The sequence below is a fragment of the Triticum aestivum genome, chromosome 2A (assembly GCF_018294505.1).
Source record: "Triticum aestivum cultivar Chinese Spring chromosome 2A, IWGSC CS RefSeq v2.1, whole genome shotgun sequence".
Lineage (NCBI taxonomy): Eukaryota > Viridiplantae > Streptophyta > Magnoliopsida > Poales > Poaceae > Triticum > Triticum aestivum.
Window position 1 is genome coordinate 146498212 of NC_057797.1, and position 19674 is coordinate 146517885.

The 19674-nt window shown below is 58.4% G+C and overlaps 1 protein-coding gene across 1 annotated transcript; it reads left to right on the forward strand.

The window, feature by feature from the left end:
- Window positions 1–15121: 15121 nt before the first annotated feature.
- Window positions 15122–19071, forward strand: LOC123188063 (probable LRR receptor-like serine/threonine-protein kinase At1g74360). Its single transcript, XM_044600090.1, has 2 exons — window positions 15122–15418; window positions 15533–19071. The coding sequence occupies exons 1-2, from the start codon at window positions 15373–15375 to the stop codon at window positions 18817–18819; spliced, it is 3333 nt and encodes a 1110-aa protein (XP_044456025.1). The 5' UTR covers window positions 15122–15372; the 3' UTR covers window positions 18820–19071.
- Window positions 19072–19674: the final 603 nt, after the last annotated feature.

Below are 19674 nucleotides of genomic sequence, written 5' to 3' on the forward strand. Positions count from 1 at the left end.
TCAGCTATCCTGACGAAAGTAGTCTTCGTCTGTGCAAAGCTCTGGTGATGACACCGCCTTGGGCTCCACGGTGACCTCCGTCTCGTAGTCCTCCTGGTCTTGGTCTCGTTGCACCGAAATGGCAACCTTTGCCTGATGCCTCGGTACTCCACGGCTGCGCTTGCCCCCTTTGCACCAAAGAGGAAAGGAGGACGCTGCGCGGGCTGGCACCCGCCTGGCGCCCTGAGTTGTCATGGCTTGCGTCATGGGCGCCCCGCGAGGTACCCCGCCTTGATCTCTCCACCTCCTCGTGAGCCAGCCTAACGAGGCCGTGCCTGAGGAAGCTTCGCGTCATCCGCCCCGCGAGGGTCTTGGGTTTGTGTTGGTGAAGATGGGTCGTGCTGGGCCCCCCTTTGAGCCACGCCGCAGGCCACAGGCAGGCAAGTCTGGGGACCCCCGTTCCCAGAACGCCGACACCGCCAATCGGCGGTGTTCGTCACCCCGTTAAACTCTGCGCCGCCGCCTCCGGAGTTCACGGGGCAGACTGGGGAAGCCGGCAGCGAGAACCCCGCCGTGGAGAGGGAAGGCGGCGACCCTTCTACGCCGGACGTGATCGTTCCGCCGCCGCCTCCGCCGCCGTCTGAGGGAGCGCAAGGCAAGCAGCCAGCGGACCCTTCGGTGCCGCCGACCGAAGACGAGGCCGTGGCGAGGTTACTCCTCCAAGTCGGCTCGTCGACGCGCCGCCGTCTGGAGAAGACGACTTCGGCACCCCGCCCCCTGGAGGCCGGCACTGCCAGCTCGGTGATCCCAGACGCCGAAGCGACGAGCGCCGCGCCCATTGGGTGGGTGCGAGGAGGCGGCACAGGGCCGCTAAACTAGGCGCTTCTGGACGTCCAGGCGAAGCTTCGTGCCTAGGGCTACGCTCTCCAGAATTGCACCCAGGCGTACCTGGCGTCACGGGCAGCCGTCCGGGTATGTTTTTTCCTTTGGTCCTTGCTTCCTTGTTCCTCTCTATGGGGGCGCGCCAACGCACCCACTGGGTGTAGTCCCCGAGTTTCGGGCTGGCTGCTGAGCAGGCGGCCCGGGACTCCAATTGATGAACTCTGGGTATTAATTTTTTGTCTGAAATGCTTGACGCAGGATTACCACAACCTCCGTGTCACTGCCTTCAACCGTAACGTTGAAGAGCTGGGCAAGCGGACCGCCGATTTGTCGGAGAGCCGGAGTAAGTCTTTTTCCTTCTTTGCAGGGGCGCGCTGGCGCACCCGCGGGCTGTAGTCCCCGAGATTCGAGCCGACTGCTGAGCAGTCGGGCCGGATCTCCCCGGCGATCTTCTTTATTGATGACTTAACGCCTTCTTTCTTTCTTCTTTTCAGGAGCCAATGCTGCTCTTCAACAGCAGTTGAGCGAAGCCAACTCCGCATTGCGCACCAAAGGGGAGGAGTGCAGCAAGCTCGCCATGGAGCGCGATCTGCTGGCCACTCAATTGGCAGAGCAGAAGGAGCTGCTTTTGAAGACGCAGAGGGAGGCGGAAGAGACGGAGACCGCCCTCCTGGCTGAGTTCGCGAGCAAGCGCTCCTCCTGGTCTAACAAGGAGGCAATGCTAGCCTCCGGCTTCCATGAGATTGAATACATCGTTGATGGTGAGTTCCTTTACTTTCTTTCTTCAAGCTGCCGATTATAAGTCGTGCCGACTCCTGGTTTTTGACTTGCTTCTTCATTTCTTCCATCTTGGCAGACTTCTTTCCTGGGCACTCGCAAGCCGCCATCCAAGCCATCGAGGCTGATCGTGAAGGTCGGAGGGCAGAGGGCGCAGAGATCACCGCCGACGCCCCCCGAACCCTTGACGAGCACATCCTGAGCATCGAGGCTCGCCTTCGGCCGACTCACCAGATGCTGCGCCGGCTTTAGCGTGTCGGTGCCCAGGCGATTGCCGCCCTATGACCGGACATGCAGGCTCCGCGCATCCCCAGCCTGACGGCCGACTGGCTAGAGGTCACGGCTAGTCATCTTGAGGCCTGGAAGGGCTCTTCGGCCCGAGCTGGAGCGCGTCGGGCCTTGGAGTTCGTCAAGGCGTGGTATCCGGGGCTGGATCTAGACCGGCTGGCCACGCTTCGGTCGAAGGCCCAGCCGGAGCTGGCAGCTGCGGAAGACGCCCTCGTCAAGCGTGCTGCGGCGATCGCCGACTACACCGACACCAGCATCTTCGTCCCCGAGCGGTCTGAAGACGGCGATGAGGTACCGCCGGAGTGGTTTGGGATGAACCCAGACTACGGCGAGGACTCGGCGGAGGTGATTGGCTCCAGCGTCGAGGAGGAAGGCGAGGCGGAGGACGGAGGCGAGACGGAGGCACCAGAAGACGGAGCAGACGGCCAGCCTCAGCTCGACCACGCCTCCAGCAACGAGCCGCATGCGACCGACCCGACTGCCGCCGGAGGCGATTAAGCCGAGACTAGCCAGCCGGCCGCCCCGATGCCTGACGCTGCCGCCTCGTCCGACCCTCCGAATCCGTCAGCTGCTTCCTAAGCTGCCGCTTTACCTTTATTTTATCTGCTTCAGTAGTCTTTGAAGAACTTGTTAATTCGCACAATTCCACCCTCCGAATCCGGGGTGTATTTTGAACTTCTGCTCGAAGATTCGGCCAAGGACCTATGCTATGTAAATATATTTATCCGAGTTCTATCTTTTCTTGCTCATTGCTCTTTTGGATTTTTTTCTTTGCTGCTTTCTCTTAGTTGCCTGCCTTGCCAATCGGACAGCCGCTCTGCGGACTGCCGCTGGATCAAATGCTTGGCTACTTTGGGAAGGCAAGTACTTAGCCGTTTTTAAGAGTTTTTGAGCAAGTTGAATAGGAGGCGGCAATTCGACTACTCGAGAGTCGGTTTGCAAAAAGGCTGGAAGCCGTCTTGAGCTATGTTTTATGCTTTGGGTCCTTAGCCATTTTTCATGTGAATGCCCATTCTACCTTACTTCTGCCCATCGTACAGTCGCTCTGCAAGCTGCGGCTTCTGACAGGAGACGGTTTAGGCGTTTACACACTACTTGTCCGACTGCAGGAAGCATTTCATAGTGCAAGGCGGCAAGTCCCCGGGCCGACTTGTCGAGCCTGGTGCCAAACGGCATAAAAAGGAGTAACATACTTGCAGGCATAATTTTTATCATACAGACAAAAGAGGGCAGTCCCCGAGCTCGTCTCGGGGGGCCCGAAGTCTTGGTACTTTAATACAAAAGGTAGCATGGTACATACTACATCAACTGTAAAATCTTCGGAGGAGATTTGCATTCCATGGCCGCTCTGTCTCCTTGCCGGAGTCATCCCTCTTGCGTGCTCGGGGCTTCTGAGCGTCAATCAGATAGTAGGAGTCGTTGCCCAGTACTTTGCTGATGATGAAAGGGCCTTCCCAAGGCGCCGACAGCTTGTGCTGGCCGGCTGTTCGCTGGATCAGCCGGAGCACAAGGTCGCCTTCTTGGAAAGATCTTGGCCTGACCTTCCTGTTGTGGTATTGGCGCAGGCTCTGCTGGTAGATGCTGGACCGGCTGAGTGCCAACAGCCGGCCCTCTTCCAGCAGATCAACGCCGCCTTGTCGTGCTTCTTCTGCTTCCTCCTCGGTGTACATGGTGACTCGTGGGGAGTCGAACTCTATGTCTGTTGGGATGACGGCTTCGACACCATAGACGAGGAAGAAAGGCGTGAAGCCGGTTGACTTGTTTGGAGTCGTGCACAGACTCTAGAGGACGGCTGGTAGCTCATCGAGCCAGCAGCCAGCCGAGCGCTCTAGAGGCTCGATCAGCCGGGGTTTGATGCCGGACAGGATGAGGCCGTTTGCTCGCTCCACATGGCCGTTTGACTGTGGATGGGCGACGGATGCTAGGTCCAGTCGGATGCCCTGTGTTGCGCAAAAACGGGCCAAGGCGCCTTTGGTGAAATTTGTGCCGTTGTTGGTGATGATGTTGTGTGGTATGCCGTACCGAATTGTGATATCGGCGATGAAAGTCACGGCAGTCGGGCCGTTCAGCTTCTTGATTGGCTTCGCTTCTATCCACTTGGTGAACTTGTCCACTGCGACAAGTAAGTGAGTTAAGCCACCTCGTGATGTCTTGAATGTTCCCACCATGTCTAGACCCCAAACTGCGAAAGGCCAGACAATGGGGATGGTCTTGAGTGCAGAAGTAGGCTGGTGCGGCTTGGAGCTGAACTTCTGGCACCCTTTGCATTTTTGGACCAACTGCTTGGCCTCTTCTAGGGCAGTCGGCCAGAAGAAACCGTGTCGAAAGGCTTTTGCGACGAGCGCTCTTGAAGCCGCATGGTGGCCGCACTCGCCTTGATGGATGTCTTTGAGAATTGCTTGACCTTGCTCTGGCTCTACGCAGCGCTGGTAGACACCAGTGACGCCACGCCTTACCAGCTCTTTATTGACTATGGTGTAGGCTGCCACCCGGCGTTGTACTTGCCGAGTTGAGGTCTCATTAGTTGGCAGCTCTTTGCTCACCAGGAATTTGAGGATGGGCTGGGCCCATGAGGGTGCTGCTACTTCTTCGACTGCCAGAACTGCGACTTGGACGAGGGTGGTTGGGCTGGGAGGCGGCGGATTGGAGTCAACAACCACTTGCTGGGTTAATGAAGTCCCCAGGCCGACTGGCGCGGCCCTTGGGTCGAGTTCTGGAGTCTTCGAGTCCACTGCCGCAGTCCCCGGGTCGGGTTCGACTGTGGCGGCTTTGGAGCCATTTGCCGAAATCCCCGTACCGACTGCCGGGGCTCTGGAGTCGGTTGCGACGTCTTCGGGAGGAGTCGGCACAAAAATGGAGTCTGATTCTGGTGAAGGCTTGACAGACGGCTTGAGGAGGCGTTGAAGGGTGACGCCGGATGGTATTGCTTGGCGGGTAGAGCCGATTCGTGCCAAGGCGTCTGCTTGGTCGTTGTCGTTTCTTGGCACATGGAGGAACTCGCACCCTTCAAAATACCCGCTGAGTTGCTGCACGAGGAAACGGTAACTCGCCATGTTTGCATCTTTCGCGTCCCAGTCGCCAGATGACTGTTGGACCACTAAGTCCGAGTCGCCATAACACAAGATTCGGCGGATGCCAAGTTCTTTGGCAAGCCGGAGCCCGTGAATGAGCGCCTCGTACTCGGCGACGTTGTTGGAGGCAGCAAAGTGGATTTGCAGCACGTATTTGAGCTTGTTGCCTTTGGGAGAGGTGAGGACGACGCCGGCTCCCAAGCCGGTGCGCATCTTGGAGCCATCAAAATGCATCTACCAATGGGTGCAATCAGGCGCTGGAGGTAGGTACTGGGTCTCGGCCCAGTCGATGAGAAAGTCGGCCAATGCTTGTGACTTGATAGCAGTGCGGGGCTGGTAGTGGATAGTGTAGGGAGTCAGCTCTATGGCCCACTTGGCCACTCGGCCAGAAGCATCTCGGCTACCAATGATCTCGGCAAGCGGGGCCGTGCAGACCACCGTGATTGGATGCTCTTGAAAGTAAGGCTTCAATTTCTTGGCAGTAAAGTGTACACCATAGCACATCTTCTGGTAGTGGGGGTAGTTCTGCTTGGAGGTCGACAGTACTTCGCTCAGGTAATATACCGGTCTCTGGATAGGTAGTGCCCTGCCTTCCTCCTTGCGTTCTACTACAATGATCATGCTGACCACCCGGCTGGTGGCGGCGATGTACAGGAGCATAGGTTCCTTGGGGGTCGGAGCCGCCAGGACGGGTGGAGTAGTCAGCATCTTCTTCAACTGGAGAAAAGCTTCGTCTGCCTTATGGTTCCACTCGAAAAAGTGGTCTTCTTCATGAGTTGGTATAAGGGGAGAGCTTTCTCGCCCAGCCGACTGATGAATCGGCTGATGGATGCCAAGCAGCCGGTGAACCTTTGCACATCCAGCAGTCGGCTGGGTACCTCCATTCTCTCAATGGCCTTGATCTTTACTGGGTTGCATTCTATGCCGCATTCAGAGACCAGGAAGCCAAGGAGCTGGCCGGCTGGTACTCCGAAGACGCACTTCTCGGGATTGAGCTTGATCTGGAATCGGCATAGGTTCTCAAAGGTCTCCTTGAGGTCTTCCAGCAGGGTTCCGCGCTTTTCCGTCTTCACCACCACATCGTCTACATAGACGTGGGTGTTTCTGCCGAGCTGCTTGAGGAGGCACTTCTGCATGCAACACTGAAAGGTGGCGCCGGCATTCCTTAAGCCGAACGTCATGGTGAGGTAGCAGAAGGCTCCAAACGGTGTGATGAAGGCGGTCTTCAGTCTGTCAGTCGGGTTCAGCTTGATCTAGTGATATCCTGAGTATGCATCCAAAAAACTCAACAGCTCGCATCCGGCTGTGGAGTCTATCACCTGATCGATTCTTGGTAGAGCAAATGGGTCCTTGGGGCAGGCCTTGTTGAGGCTCGTGTAGTCAATACACATTCACCACTGCTTGTTCTTCTTCAGTACCAGGACCAGATTTTCTAGCCATTCTGGAAAGAACACTTCCATAACAAAGCCGGCTGCTAGGAGTCGGGCTATCTCTTCTCCGACAACTCTTCTCTTCTCTTCTGATAGGCGGCGCAGGGGCTGCCTGACCGGCTTTGCATCAGATCGGACATGTAACTTGTGCTCGGCGAATTCCGTCGGTACACCTGGCATGTCTTTGGGGGACCATGCGAAGATGTCCCGATTCTCACGGAGGAAATCGACGAGCTCGCCTTCCTATTTGCTGTCGAGGTTTGCACCTACGACGGCGTACCTCTCTGGGTGCTCCGGATCCAAGGGTATCTTCTTTGTCTCTTTGGCCGGTTTGAACGAACCCTCAGCCTCCGACTCTTTTGGGTTGGGCGATACCTCAGGCTGCTTGCCGGCCATCGCCACAACTCGCTCAAGGAGCCGCTTCTCGGCCGCGATTACCAGGGACTCGGCCAGCCGACTGCTCTCAGCCGCGCAAGCAGACGACTTCTGGTAGTCGCCAGCCACAGTCAGAATTCCTCTGGAACTGGGCATCTTCATCTTGAGGTAGGCGTAGTGGGGGACCGCCATGAACTTGGCCAAGGCGGGTCGGCCGAGTATGGGCTCTCGAGGTCCACCACCTCAAACCAAACAGACTCTCGGCGGAAGTGATCTTTGTCTCCAAAGAGGACGTCCATCAGGATCTTGCCGATTGGTGAGCAGGAAAGCCCAGGAACAATGCCGTGGAACACAGCTCGGCTGTTCTGAAGCTGTCTTTGCTTGATTCCTAACTTCTCCATGGTGTCCTTGTACATGATATTGATGTTGCTGCCTCCGTCTATCAGAACTCGCGAGAAACGCGCGGCTCGTCTGTACATAGCAAAGGTGGCATCCAGGACCAAGGCATAGGAGCCCGGACTCGGCATCACTTCTGGGTGGTCAGCCCTGCTCCAGCTGATGGGCTTCTCGGACCAGTGCATGAACTCTGGCGTCTCCGATGCTACTGCATTCACCTCTTGTCGCTGCAACCGCCTGCTGCGTCGGTCATCAGCCATACTGGTAAACACCACGTAGGCTCCGTGCTCTTCAGGGTATTCGTCTTGTATTGCGCCGACTGGCCTGACAGCCGACTGCTGGGGCGGAGGCGGAGGCGGCTGCCCAGCAGGCGGGGGAGGCAGGAGGCCGTCTCCCTTAGCGATCCTGGTGAGCTAGTGGCACTTCCGGGTGGTGTGATTCGACGGCTTCACGCCGCTATGGAACTTGCAAGGTCCATCCAGGGTCTGCTCATAGGAGAAGGCCGGCAACCAGTTTGGCTTGCCGCCTTTCTGTCGCTTGGGCGGAGGCTGCTCATCTGGCTGCTGGGCTTCAACGACCCCGACCTGCTGGCTGCTGGAAGCCGGCTGCGGGGCCTTGCGCTTGTGGTCGCCCTGCTGTTGTCGTCGGTTGGCGTCTGCCACCGGAGTTCTTGGAGCTTGAGGGGCCACTTTGCCAGTCGTGCTGATTTGAATCTCCGCCTTCATGGAGGAGTCGGCTGTGGCGTACTTGTCTGCTATGATCAGCAGCTCGTCGAGGGTTTCTGGCTCGTCGTAGAGGAGCTTGTGCTTGAGGAGGGTGCCTTCTCTACACCCGGTTGTGAAGTACTCGATGGCCTGCACCTCGTGCACGCCCTAACAGGAGTTCCGAAGCTCAGCCCAACGCGTGAGGTAATCGCGAGTCGACTCGTCGGGGCCTTGTACGCACAAGGAGAGCCGGCGAGGCTTGGGAGGGCACTTGTACGTGCTGGTGAAGTTGCGGACGAATGCTTCCGTGAAGTCGACCCAGCTGTTGATGCTGCGGGGCTTCAGGCTGTTCAGCCATGTCCGGGCCGTGCCCTGGAGCATGAGCGGAACGTACTTTACGCCTACACGCTTGTTGCCGTTTGCTATGCTGACAGTCGTGGAGTAATTGACTAGCCAGTCTTCCGGCTTCACGGAGCCGGTATACTTGGGCGTGTCTCTTGGGAGCGTGAACCCTCTGGGAAAGGGCTCGTCCCGAATGCGGGTCCCGAAACAAGGCGGACCCGGCTCGTCGTCTTCTTCCAGCGCTAAGGATCGGTGAAGTCGGTCGATCCGATGGTGGGCGTCATTCTCTCCAACTCCCTCTCGACGGCCAAGGCGGTCGCCGAGAGTCGGATGGTCAACAGGCGGCGGGGAGACTCGCCTCTCCTTGTGAGGAGGGGGAGGCGGACACGTCCCGTCGTTCCACTGCTCTCGGGCGGCCGTCTCGATCGCGCTCTATGGTAATGCGAGTCCGACTGTGGCTGACAGCCGGCTCCTTGTCTCTTCTTCCTCGGGCGCCGCCAGTCGGCGTCCGAGACGTCGCGCCTTGATCTCGGTGAAGGTCATCGTTTGGACGCTGCGGCGCCTCCGTGTGGCAGCCGGCCTTGTTCTGCGCGGCGGCCGCGTCGAGGAGCCGCTGGACTCGCTCCATCATGAGGCGGCGTTCTTCGCCCTCGAAATTGTCCAGCTCATCCTCCGCTGCCTGGGCGGCTCGTATGTTCTCCGCTGGTGTAGCGTACACAGGGCGGCTTGCCCCAAACAGGTTGGCGATAGCTACGCCGTGCTGCTGGACCGCGCCAAGGCGGCTGGGCCCTGCCAGGGCCGGCGAGCCGCCGACGGCGCGATCCATCTCCCGCTGGTAGGCTTCTGACAAGCGCCTCATGCTGGCCAGCTTCTTCGCGCCTTCAACGAGCTGAAGGCGGCGCGCCTCCAACGTCTCTGCATCAGCGTCTTCCGGAATGGGCGCAGTTAGGTCTTGTAGCGCCACGCCGAGTGAGTCGTGCGCTCCTCCGCAGGGGAGCTCGTCATGACTGATGACGAGCACCTCGGTGACGGTGCTTCCGTTGCTCTCCGCGCGAGGAAGAGGTTCGTCGTAGACCACTACATTGGTGGGGAACACGTCGAGCGACGCGGTGTCGGAGTCGACCAGCATCGGGTCGGTGGAGCCTACGGACTCTAAGTCTACGGCAGGCTCGCCGGAAACGTCGAGCTGATCGAGGAGGCTCTCGGGGCCGCCCGTGCCTGCGTTGGATGTAGGTTCGTCGGAGAGGCGAACCTCGCCGACAAGTTCGGCCAGGCAGCTGGCTGCGCAGGCGATCTCAACGCCGCTTAGCGCGTCGGCACAAACTCCGTCTGGCGTGCCTGGCTGGCTGCGCTCGCCAGGGAGAAAAAGGGTTCCCATCCAGAACAGGTCTCCAGACGGCGGTGCACCAGGCCCCACGGTGGGCGCCAAATGTCGGGGGTTTGGTGCGCCATATGCCAAAGGATGGCTTATCATGATGGGGCGAGTAGAACATCGCCGGTGCCTAGAAACGGGATGAGGCGAAGGCATGCACGCCGGCGAATCTTACCCAGCTTCAGGGCTCTCCGGGGAGATAATACCCCTACTGCTGCTCTGCGGGGTCTCCGCATGATCACTATGGCAAAGTGTTTACACGGTTGCTCCTTGAGCTGTTTCTTGGAGGTAGGAGAGGGCAAGGCTAGCTCTCTCCCTTCTATATGATCTGGCCTAGAGCTAATGGGTTCCAACCTCTTGCATGGGTGCCTTGGGGGGCTTATATAGGCCTACCCCCCAGGGGTACAATGGTAATCCGGCGGGACGCGGGCCCAGCCATCAGCGCCTCTGGCCTCCGTCTTCCTCGCCGACCGTTGGGCGAGCCCCGCCGACTGGCTTGGTACGGAGCCGACAGGCCGCGTTCGCCGTGGGCAGGTCTTGCCGGCTGCTGATTACTGTGTCATGCTTCTGATGACGCGGGCTTGATCATGGGGTCGTGGCAACAGCCCCGCCGCCTGGCGGGCGATCACTATTGCCACTCTCCATCACATCTTGATTAATGGTGCATGGGCCTCGGGGGAGGGCTCGGCCGACTTCCGATGGGTCCAACTGGTGGTCCTCTTGCCGTCTCCTGGGGTCTCACCGGCTGGTGGGACCCGCTGCCTCTGAGCTGTACAGACAAGCCGTCGTGGGCGCAGGATTCGGTCCTGCGGTGCTGATGTCAAGGTCGGCATGGCAATAGTGCCACGCCGCACGGAGATCTTCTGGGGTACGGCGTGCTGTGGCCATGCCCGCCCTTGGTAAGGGGCGGGAGTGGGCTTCACTGTAGCCACTCTCCCGCCCCGTCCCCCTTGATGAGGTCACGGGGTTTGTTGGAGTCACAGGCCGACTCCCCAAAGCCGGCTTCTCCGAAAGTTGCCAGTCAGGAGTCGGCTTACCCTGTGGTCGTCCCTGGGACTCGGTCGCAAGTGGTCAGTCGGCCGTCTTGCCATTGACTTCTTGAAGGCGGCTCTTCGTCCTGGTGCCTTGAGGGGCGCAGCCTGCCCCGATGTCTTGAAAGTTCTGGGGCTCGGGTTGGCCTACCCGTGGCCCATTACTCCGACATGAATGCTATGTTTAAAGGCCGCTAGGGCTTCGGCGTCTGGGCAATCGACAATCTGGTTCTTTTGGTGAGGAACCTAGTCCAGAATTTTCAGGCGGACTCTCCCGATTGATGGACAATATGACTTAGGTCATCGGCATCCGGAGGTTGGATGTAGGTGCCTTGGAAGTTATCTCTAAAGGCGTCCTCCAGGTCTTCCCAACTTCCAATAGAGTTTTCTGGGAGGCTATTTAATCAGTGTCGAGCTGGCCCCTTAAGATTTTGGGGAAGGTATTTGATCGTGTGTAGATCGTCACCGCGAGCCATGTGAATGTGGAGAAAAAATCTTCAATCCATACTGCAGGGTTTGTTGTGCCGTCGTGTGATTTAATGTTCACGGGTTTAAACCCTTCTAGGAACTAGTGCTCCATTACCTCATCGGTGGAGTATAGGGGGTGTGCGGCACCTCTATATCGGGCCATGTCACGACGTAGTTCGGATGAAGTCCGTATGCGGTTTCCGGACTGGGCGTGGTTGCGCTTGTTGCGCCAGGATTGATAACTATCCTCTCGCATCGGGGCATGCCCCCGCGATCCATAAATTGATCTGGTCTGACCTGCTCTATTTTCCAGGTCCTTTCGTAGGTCATATGTGTATCCCCGAACTGTTGTTTCTCTTTTTTTACGGCGAGGTGGCACGGGCTGGTGTTCGGCTTGAGTTGCCATTCTTACCCGGCCACGTGGTGGTCGGTCAGGTCCGCCAGCCGTGTTACGCGCGGGTGCTATGGGCTCCAGCGCCTCATCGTCGAATTGGGGTAGCAGTTTACGCTTCGGGTAACTCTTTGTTGGGTGCTCGAGGCCGTATTCTTCGGCTGCCAGGACATTAGTCCATCTGTCGTTGAGCAGATCTTAGTCAGCTTGGAGCTTCTGTTGCTTCTGTTTTAGGCTTCTTGCCGTGGCTATTAGCCGGCGCTGAAAGCGCTCTTGTTCGAGGTGTTCTTCTGGCACGATAAAATCTTCTTTGCCAAGGCTCACGTCGTCCTCAGAGAGTGGTAGATAGTTGATATCCTCTGAGTCTTTGTTCCTTGCTTGCTCGTTAGGGTCGACCTGCCCGTCCTCCCGATCATCCTATTCAGATGTTGGTTCGATGGGGTCTTCTTGGTCTTCAGCGTTCTCCAGAGTATCATCGTCTCCGGTGCCGGTATTGTTGTCCTTTCCGTGACGCGATTTAGAACGGCGCCGCTGACGTCGACGCTTTGGTGGTATCTCAGGAGGTTCGTCCTCGACTGGATCCTTCTCATCATCGCCATCTCCTTCTTTAGGTGTGCCCACCATGTACACGTTGTATGAGGAAGTGGCCGTCCAGCGTCCGGTGAATGGCGGGTTTTGGGCTTGCTCCTCTCCGGCACCGTCGTCCATACCGTCGATGTCTTCGGAGTTGTAGTCGAGCATGTCAGTTAGATCCTCGCCAGTGGCTATAAAGTGGGTGGTGGGTGGGAAGTAAAATTCCCTATTTTCATCCCCTAGTCCGGGTTGGGCGCAATTCGGGAACGGTTCCTCTGTGATGGCGAGGGATCGCATTAGGTCCAGAGCCTCGTTTAAGAGCGAGGTTTGGATGGGGACCGAAGTTCCCTGGTCGAGCTCGCAAGACACGGACTGCGAGGGTTCGAAGCTAGTGTCCGGAGAAGAGTCCGGCTTTGTGATGGTTGCCGGTGGCGCTATCCTCTCCGGTTCTCCAGCGTTGAGCTCTATAGCCGCAAATAGTTTGGCGGGCTCTAGACTCCCATCGTCGGACCTGGTGATGCGCTCCGGATCTAAGGCCGGAGCGGTGGTTGGAGCCGCAGACCCTTGGAAGATCAAGTCTCCTCGGATGTCAGCGACATAGATCAGATTTCCGAAACTGATCTGGTGACCAGGGGCGTAGCTATCGATCTGCTCCAGGTGGCCGACTAAGTTGCCCCGCAATGCGAAGCCGCCAAATTCGAAGATTTGGCCGGGGAGAAAAATCTCCTTCCCGGAAGTATTGTTGTAGATGATCGATGAAGCCATCGAGCCTTTCGACGACAGAGTGGAACTGTCAATGAAAGCACCAATGTCGGTGTCAAAACCGAAAGATCACGGGTAGGGGGTCCCGAACTGTGTGTCTAAAGATCGAAGGTAACAGGAGACAGGGACACGGTGTTTACCCAGGTTCGGGCCCTTTTGATGGAGGTAATACTCTACGTCCTGCTTGATTGACGTTGATGAGTATAGGGGTTACAAGAGTTGACCTACCACAAGATCGTAATGGCTAAACCCTAGATGTCTAGCATGTATGATTATGATTGCCTCTACGGACTACACCCTCCGGTTTATATAGACACCGGAGTGGGCTAGGGTTGTACAAAGTCGGTTCACAGAGAAAGGAATCTTCATATTCGCACGCCAAGCTTGCCATCCACGCAAAGGAGAGTCCCATCCGGACATGGGGAAAAGTCTTTCGGCTTGTATCTTCATGGCCCATCAGTCTGGCCCACGTCACATAGCTCGGACGCCCGAGGACCCCCTAATTCAGGACACCCTCACCCAGGCTGACTTGCACCCCTCATATCCAGCCCAAATATGGGGCACATATAAGGGCGCCTGGGCGTGTCCTCCATGTCGGACCAAGCCCACGCTGCCCCGCCCGGCCCCACATATATTCCTCACCATCCGTTCGCCGGACCAAACCCTAGCCACTTTACTGCACTCCCCTCCGCCACACAAGCTCCCGTCCGGCGGTCTCTGGCCGTCTTTGGCATGGCAGGCGGCGGATCTGAGTCCTTCACATGTAGATCCATTGACCCCGAGCTCATCCTACGCGGCCCCGAGAAGGAGATGGTCGTCCGGCTTGTGCTCCGCCACTCCCGAGAGGAAGCCCGTGCCCGGCAATGGTGGGACTCCTTCCGCAGGGAATCCATCGCATCGCCCAAATAGCGCATGGATTCGGCGCTAGGTGTGTTGTCGCTCCCTCGCCGAAGGCGGTGCGGTTCATCTGGCGTTCGAACACGGTGGCGGACGTGCAACCCCTCTGTTGGCGCGCCGAGCATCGGGACGCACCATGGGCCTCGTCCGACGAGAACATGGCACGACGTGCCCGCTGTGCGAGGCAGCGGGCGCGGGAGGCGGCGGTGGACGTCGACGAGACAGAGTCGCATTCTCCGACGCCCCGTATGATGCAGCAGTCCGGGCGCCGCAACCGCGTAGTGGTGGACGTCACCGGCTCGTCCTAGGAGGAATCCATCATCAATCTGACATCCACCGGCACTATTCGGGTTTCGGGCTCCGACGAGGAAGAGTGGGGCATGGGAGACGGCGGCGCCTTGAGTCACGTGAGCCGGCTTGTGTCCTATGCCCTACTCTACCTAGGTGGTGACCGGACCGACACTATGAGGGGCACAGCCGGCCGCCGGACATGGGACGGAGCCGGACGAGCTTCGCTCAAAGATCGTTGTGTTGCATGTAATAATATGGATTTAAGGTTTCTAATTTAAGATATTCGGATATGAAATGCATTATTTGAGACGTGATTTGTCACTGTCCGTGGACACGACAGGGCGTTTGAAAGGGCGGATTGGTAAGACGTGTCTGTGGGTGTTTGAGGGACCGAACGGCTGTTGCTCTTAACTCTTCACACGCGTAGAGCGCATCATTACTGCATTGTGCGCTTTGGAAGCTTCACGTCTGCACACGCGCGCGCCCACCACGCGCACGCGCACGGGTCACCCGTGCGCAGGCCGTTCGCTTCGGCCCCATCATAACTCCCGCGGCAGGCTGACCCAAACCGTTGCCGCCCTTCCGCCTGTCAACAACGGCGGCCGCTATTACCTGGACCAACAGTCCAAGCCAAAACATCATAGTACTACTACCAGTTTTTCTTTCAGGGAAAAACGAAAAACGTTACTAGTAGTTGATCAAGAGAAAGGAAACAACATCCAACGAAGCTTCCGGTGGAATTTCGGCGGGCACCTACGCTAGGATCAAGGATCTTGAGATGTCGTCATGCGGCCATATGGTAGCTTGAGATGTCGTCTGAGCTGTTAAAAAACAGTCTTGCTCGATCCCTTCTCGTTCTCGCAGTATTTATTCCCGACATTGCTGACGTGCCTTCTCTCAAATTTAAAAATCATCGATTAAAAACGGTGACAAATCAAGGCCTTGGAGGGAAAGCAAGGGAATTCGGGCACAACCAAACCAGTGAGAGTCGGTCAGACTCGTGTCCTTTTGGCTCCCCGTGCAGTCAGCGCCGAATTAACAAAGATGGAACAGCGGGAATTCAAAGGTCCAGACGGGGGGACAGCGACGCCCCCGCATACTACTAGTCCCTCCACCCACATGTGGATTAACCCCTAAACAACCTCAGACTTTTGTTTTGTCTTTCCGCTTGCTTACTTCACACCTCTCGTCGGCCTCGTCTTCGGATTGAGGGGCGAGCCAAGCGAGCACCGAGCATAGCAGAGAAGCCAAGCCAAGAAGAAGAATAGACCGCTCGCGCATGAGGAGAGGCACACCTTTCGTCTAGGATTCGATTCTTCCATGATTATTCAGGAGGGCAGGCCATGTCTCCCCTGCTCCTCCGGTTCCTCTGCCTGCTCCTCCTCGCAGGTACACACCGCCGGCCTCCCTTTCTTGCTCTCTTCTCTTCTTCTCTTCTTGGGGTGTGGGAGCTGAATTGCGCGTGGAGTCGGTCTAATTTGAGGGGGTCGATTGCTCTTGAAGGTGAGGTGGTGCTGATTGCCGCGCAGAGCGCCGGCGACAAGGAGGTGCTGGTGGAGCTCAAGCGCTTCCTCGTTGCCAACAACAAGGTCAACCGGGGCGGTTACGACGGGTGGCAGGAGTCCGACCCGTCGCCGTGCGCGTGGGGTGGAGTCACCTGCGACGGGGGCGGCCGCGTCGCGTCTCTGAACCTGACGCGCTCGGCCATCTCCGGCCCGGCGTTCGGCGGCTTCTCGCGGCTCCCGGCGCTCACTACGCTCGACCTCTCTGACAACTCCATCACCGGCCCGCTCCCCGCCGCTGACCTCAACCAATGCCGCGGCCTCCTGCGCCTCAACCTTTCCCACAACCTCATCACCGGGCCGCTCAACCTCTCCGGGCTGACCAGGCTACAGACGCTCGACGTGTCGGGGAACCGGCTCGAGGGCGCCGTCGCCGTCAACTTCCCGGCGATATGCGCCGACCTCACCTTGCTCGACCTGTCCACCAACAATCTCACGGGCAACATCACCGGCCTGTACGACGGCTGCCCCAGGCTGGACAAGGTCGACCTCAGCTCCAACAACTTCACCGGCGAGCTCTGGCCGGGGATCGCGAAATTCAGGGAATTCAGCGCCGCCGAGAACAACCTCACCGGCAGCGTCCCGTGGAGCACGTTTCCTGGTGGCTGCAGGCTCCAGTCCTTGGACCTCTCCGATAATCAGCTGGTCGGGGGCTTCCCGGATTCCGTCGCCAATTGCACGAATTTGACCTACATGTCGCTGTGGGGGAATAATTTCACTGGGATTATACCTGCCGGAATCGGGAAGCTCGCCGTCCTCGAGACGCTGATTCTTGGGAAAAACAAGTTCGATCGGAAGATACCGCCGGAGCTGACGAACTGCGGGAGGCTTCAGTTCTTGGACATGAGCACCAACAAGTTTGGCGGCGACGTGCAACAAATTTTCGGCAACTTCACGAGCTTGAAGTATCTTGTGCTTCATCACAACAACTACACCGGAGGCATCGTGGCCTCCGGCGTGCTCCGGCTACCGCTGCTCGCCAGGCTCGACCTCAGCTTCAACCAGTTCACCGGCGAACTCCCTCCAGAGATGGCCGACATGAAGAGCCTCAAATACCTGATGCTCGCCGAGAACAACTTCTCCGGCACCATACCGCCGGTGTACGGCCGTCTCGCCGAGCTCCAGGCGCTGGACCTGTCTAACAACACGCTCTCGGGTGGGATCCCGGCGACAATAGGGAACCTCACATCGCTGCTATGGCTGATGCTCGCCGGGAACCAGCTCTTCGGAGAGATACCACCTGAAATCGGCAACTGCACCAGCTTGCTCTGGCTGAACCTGGCCGACAACCGGTTGACTGGCAAGATTCCACCGGAGATGACAGAGATAGGGAGGAATCCCGGCCCGACCTTCGCCAAGAACCGGAATGACACGAGCGTGCTCGCCGGCTCCGGCGAGTGCCAGGCCATGAAACGGTGGATCCCTGCGAGCTATCCCCCGTTCAGCTTTGTCTACTCCGTCATGACTCGGGAAAACTGCCGCACCATATGGGACCGCATCCTCAAGGGCTACGGAATCGTCCCAATTTGCACCAACTCCTCGTCGCCGGCAAGGTCCAACACGGTCTCCGGGTACGTGCAGCTGTCAGGGAACTTGCTTTCCGGTGAGATACCGTCACAGATCGGTGCAATGCGGAGCCTCAGCTTGCTCCACCTCGACGGCAACCGTCTCACGGGGCAGCTGCCACCGGCGATTGGCCGGCTCCCGCTCGTCATGCTGAACGTCTCGAGGAACAACCTCTCGGGCCCAATTCCGTCGGAGATCGGCGACATTCTGTGCATCGAGAGGATGGACTTGTCCTTCAACAACCTCTCCGGCGAGCTCCCGGCGAGCCTGTTCAAGCTCACCGAGCTATCCATGTTCAACGTGTCATACAACCCACTCCTCTCCGGCAATGTCTCCACCACCGGCCAGTTCGGCACCTTCGATGAGCAGTCCTTCCTCGGCAACCCGCTCATTTCATTGCATCAAGGTGGAGCTGCCGGTAAGAAACCACCACGACCGGAAGCTGCCGATGCTCCTGCAGTTAGGACGCGCAGCGTACCAACAACCATGGTGTGGCTGCTTTTCTCCCTCGTCATCGTCTTCATCGCCGGCACCGTCCTGTTCGCGATCACCAGCCTACGCGCCCGGTTCCCGGTGGACCAGGAGCCGGAGCCGGACCCATTCTCGTGCGAGCACCCCAAGGGCAAGTGCGCGTTCGGAATGTCCTCGTCGCCGCCGTCCGGCTCGTCGTCTGCCACGGGGTGCTCCTCCTCGACGGAGGGAGTGAAGGTGTTCCGGCTGGACAAGACGGCGTTCACCTACCGCGACATCTTGGCTGCCACGGGCAACTTCTCCGACGACCGGGTGATCGGGCGCGGCGGCTCCGGCGTGGTGTACCGCGGCGCGCTCCCCGACGGCCGCGCCGTGGCGGTGAAGAAGCTCTCCAGGCCGCGCGACGGCGTGGACGGCGACGGCGAGCGCGAGTTCCGCGCCGAGATGGAGGTGCTCGCCGACCGGATGGGGTTCACGTGGCCGCACCCGAACCTCGTCACGCTCTACGGGTGGTGCCTCTCCGGCGGCGCCAAGATACTGGTCTACGAGCGGCTCGACGGCGGGAGCCTGGAGGCGCTGATCTGCGACACGGCGGCGTTCGGGCGGGCGGCGCGGCTGGACGCGGCCGTGGGCGTGGCGCGGGCGCTGGCGTTCCTGCACCACGAGTGCGTGCCCGCCGTGGTGCACCGCGACGTGAAGGCCAGCAACGTGCTCCTGGACGGCGACTGGCGCGCCAAGGTGACGGACTTCGGGCTGGCCAGGGTGGTCCGCCCCGGCGACACCCACGTGAGCACGGTGGTGGCCGGCACGGTCGGGTACGTGGCGCCGGAGTACGCGCAGACGTGGCGCGCCACGACGAAGGGCGACGTGTACAGCTACGGCGTGCTCCTCATGGAGCTCGCCACGGGCCGGCGCGCGGTCGACGGCGGCGAGGAGGAGTGCCTCGTCGACTGGGCCCGGCGCACCGCGAAGGAGGGCCGGAAGCAGCAAACGGAGGATCAACAGACGACCGGCACGGTGCTCTGGGATCTTCTCGAGCTGGGCATGCGGTGCACGGCCGACGCGCCGCATGAGCGGCCAGACATGCCGGTCGTCCTCGCGGCGCTGCTGGACATCGCCGGCGACGTGGGCTGTGCATGCTGCAAGAGCTCAGGACACAGCGACGGCGAGCAAACAAGTTCTCTGACATAGGTGTTGAAGGTTAAAAAACAAATTTATTCTTTGTGTACAAAAATGCGGTTGTTTAGTTCAGTTGGGTGTTCGTTCATGTATGTACGTAGAACAAAGATAAAGAAGCAAAGTTTTGGTAGCGCACAATACAATACGGTGAAAAACCAATGAAAAATAAGCATGCTACCACAAAATAGGGTGGCCCCTAAAATATGCTATTAGCTTGCTATATCACGCTAGTGTGTTATTAACGAGACATTGTACACTGATTTATTTGGCAGGCATTAATGAAAACACAATAGTATGCTATTAGCGATACTATAGCATGCTATCTTTTTTCATTGAAAAAAAATTCCCCGCGTCAATCACTTATGCTTTAGGCCTTGATATCCAACGATCAGAAGCGTGTGTGCCGTCATTGCCCCCTCCCCCCCCCCCCCCCCCCCCCCCTCTCCCTCTTCTCCCCCGGTTCTTCATCCTCCTTCCTCGTGGCGGTTCTTCCTGCTCCACACGGTCTACCCGGCCATGGCCGCCTGCCTCCACCCCTTGTGCCCGGCAGTTGTCGCTGCCTCGCCTCCACCCGCAGATGTATTGTTCGCCGCCCCGACCATCCCTTAAGCCCCGCACCATCAATGAACAACTTCGGTGATCCCCTGCACCTCTCACCCCTAAGGTAGATAATATGGCTGTGGCTTCCTTTAAAATAGATAGGGTGGTTGGTTCTCCGGTGAGGCGCGGCCTCTCCATCTCGTGCGCTCGGCAAGAAGAAAGGAAGAAGAAAAAAGTAACTGACGCAAGAAGAAAATCCAGTGTGAGACAATAGATTTGGGGGAATCGGCTCAACCCTCTAGGGGTGGCCTATCTCATATATATAAT

Bases quoted from the DNA above. Each gene is read 5' to 3' on its own strand.
- LOC123188063 (XM_044600090.1), top strand. From the start codon at position 15,373: ATGTCTCCCCTGCTCCTCCGGTTCCTCTGCCTGCTCCTCCTCGCAG. The intron at 15,419-15,532 runs GTACACACCGCC...TTGCTCTTGAAG, and splicing joins CTGCCTGCTCCTCCTCGCAG to GTGAGGTGGTGCTGATTGCC.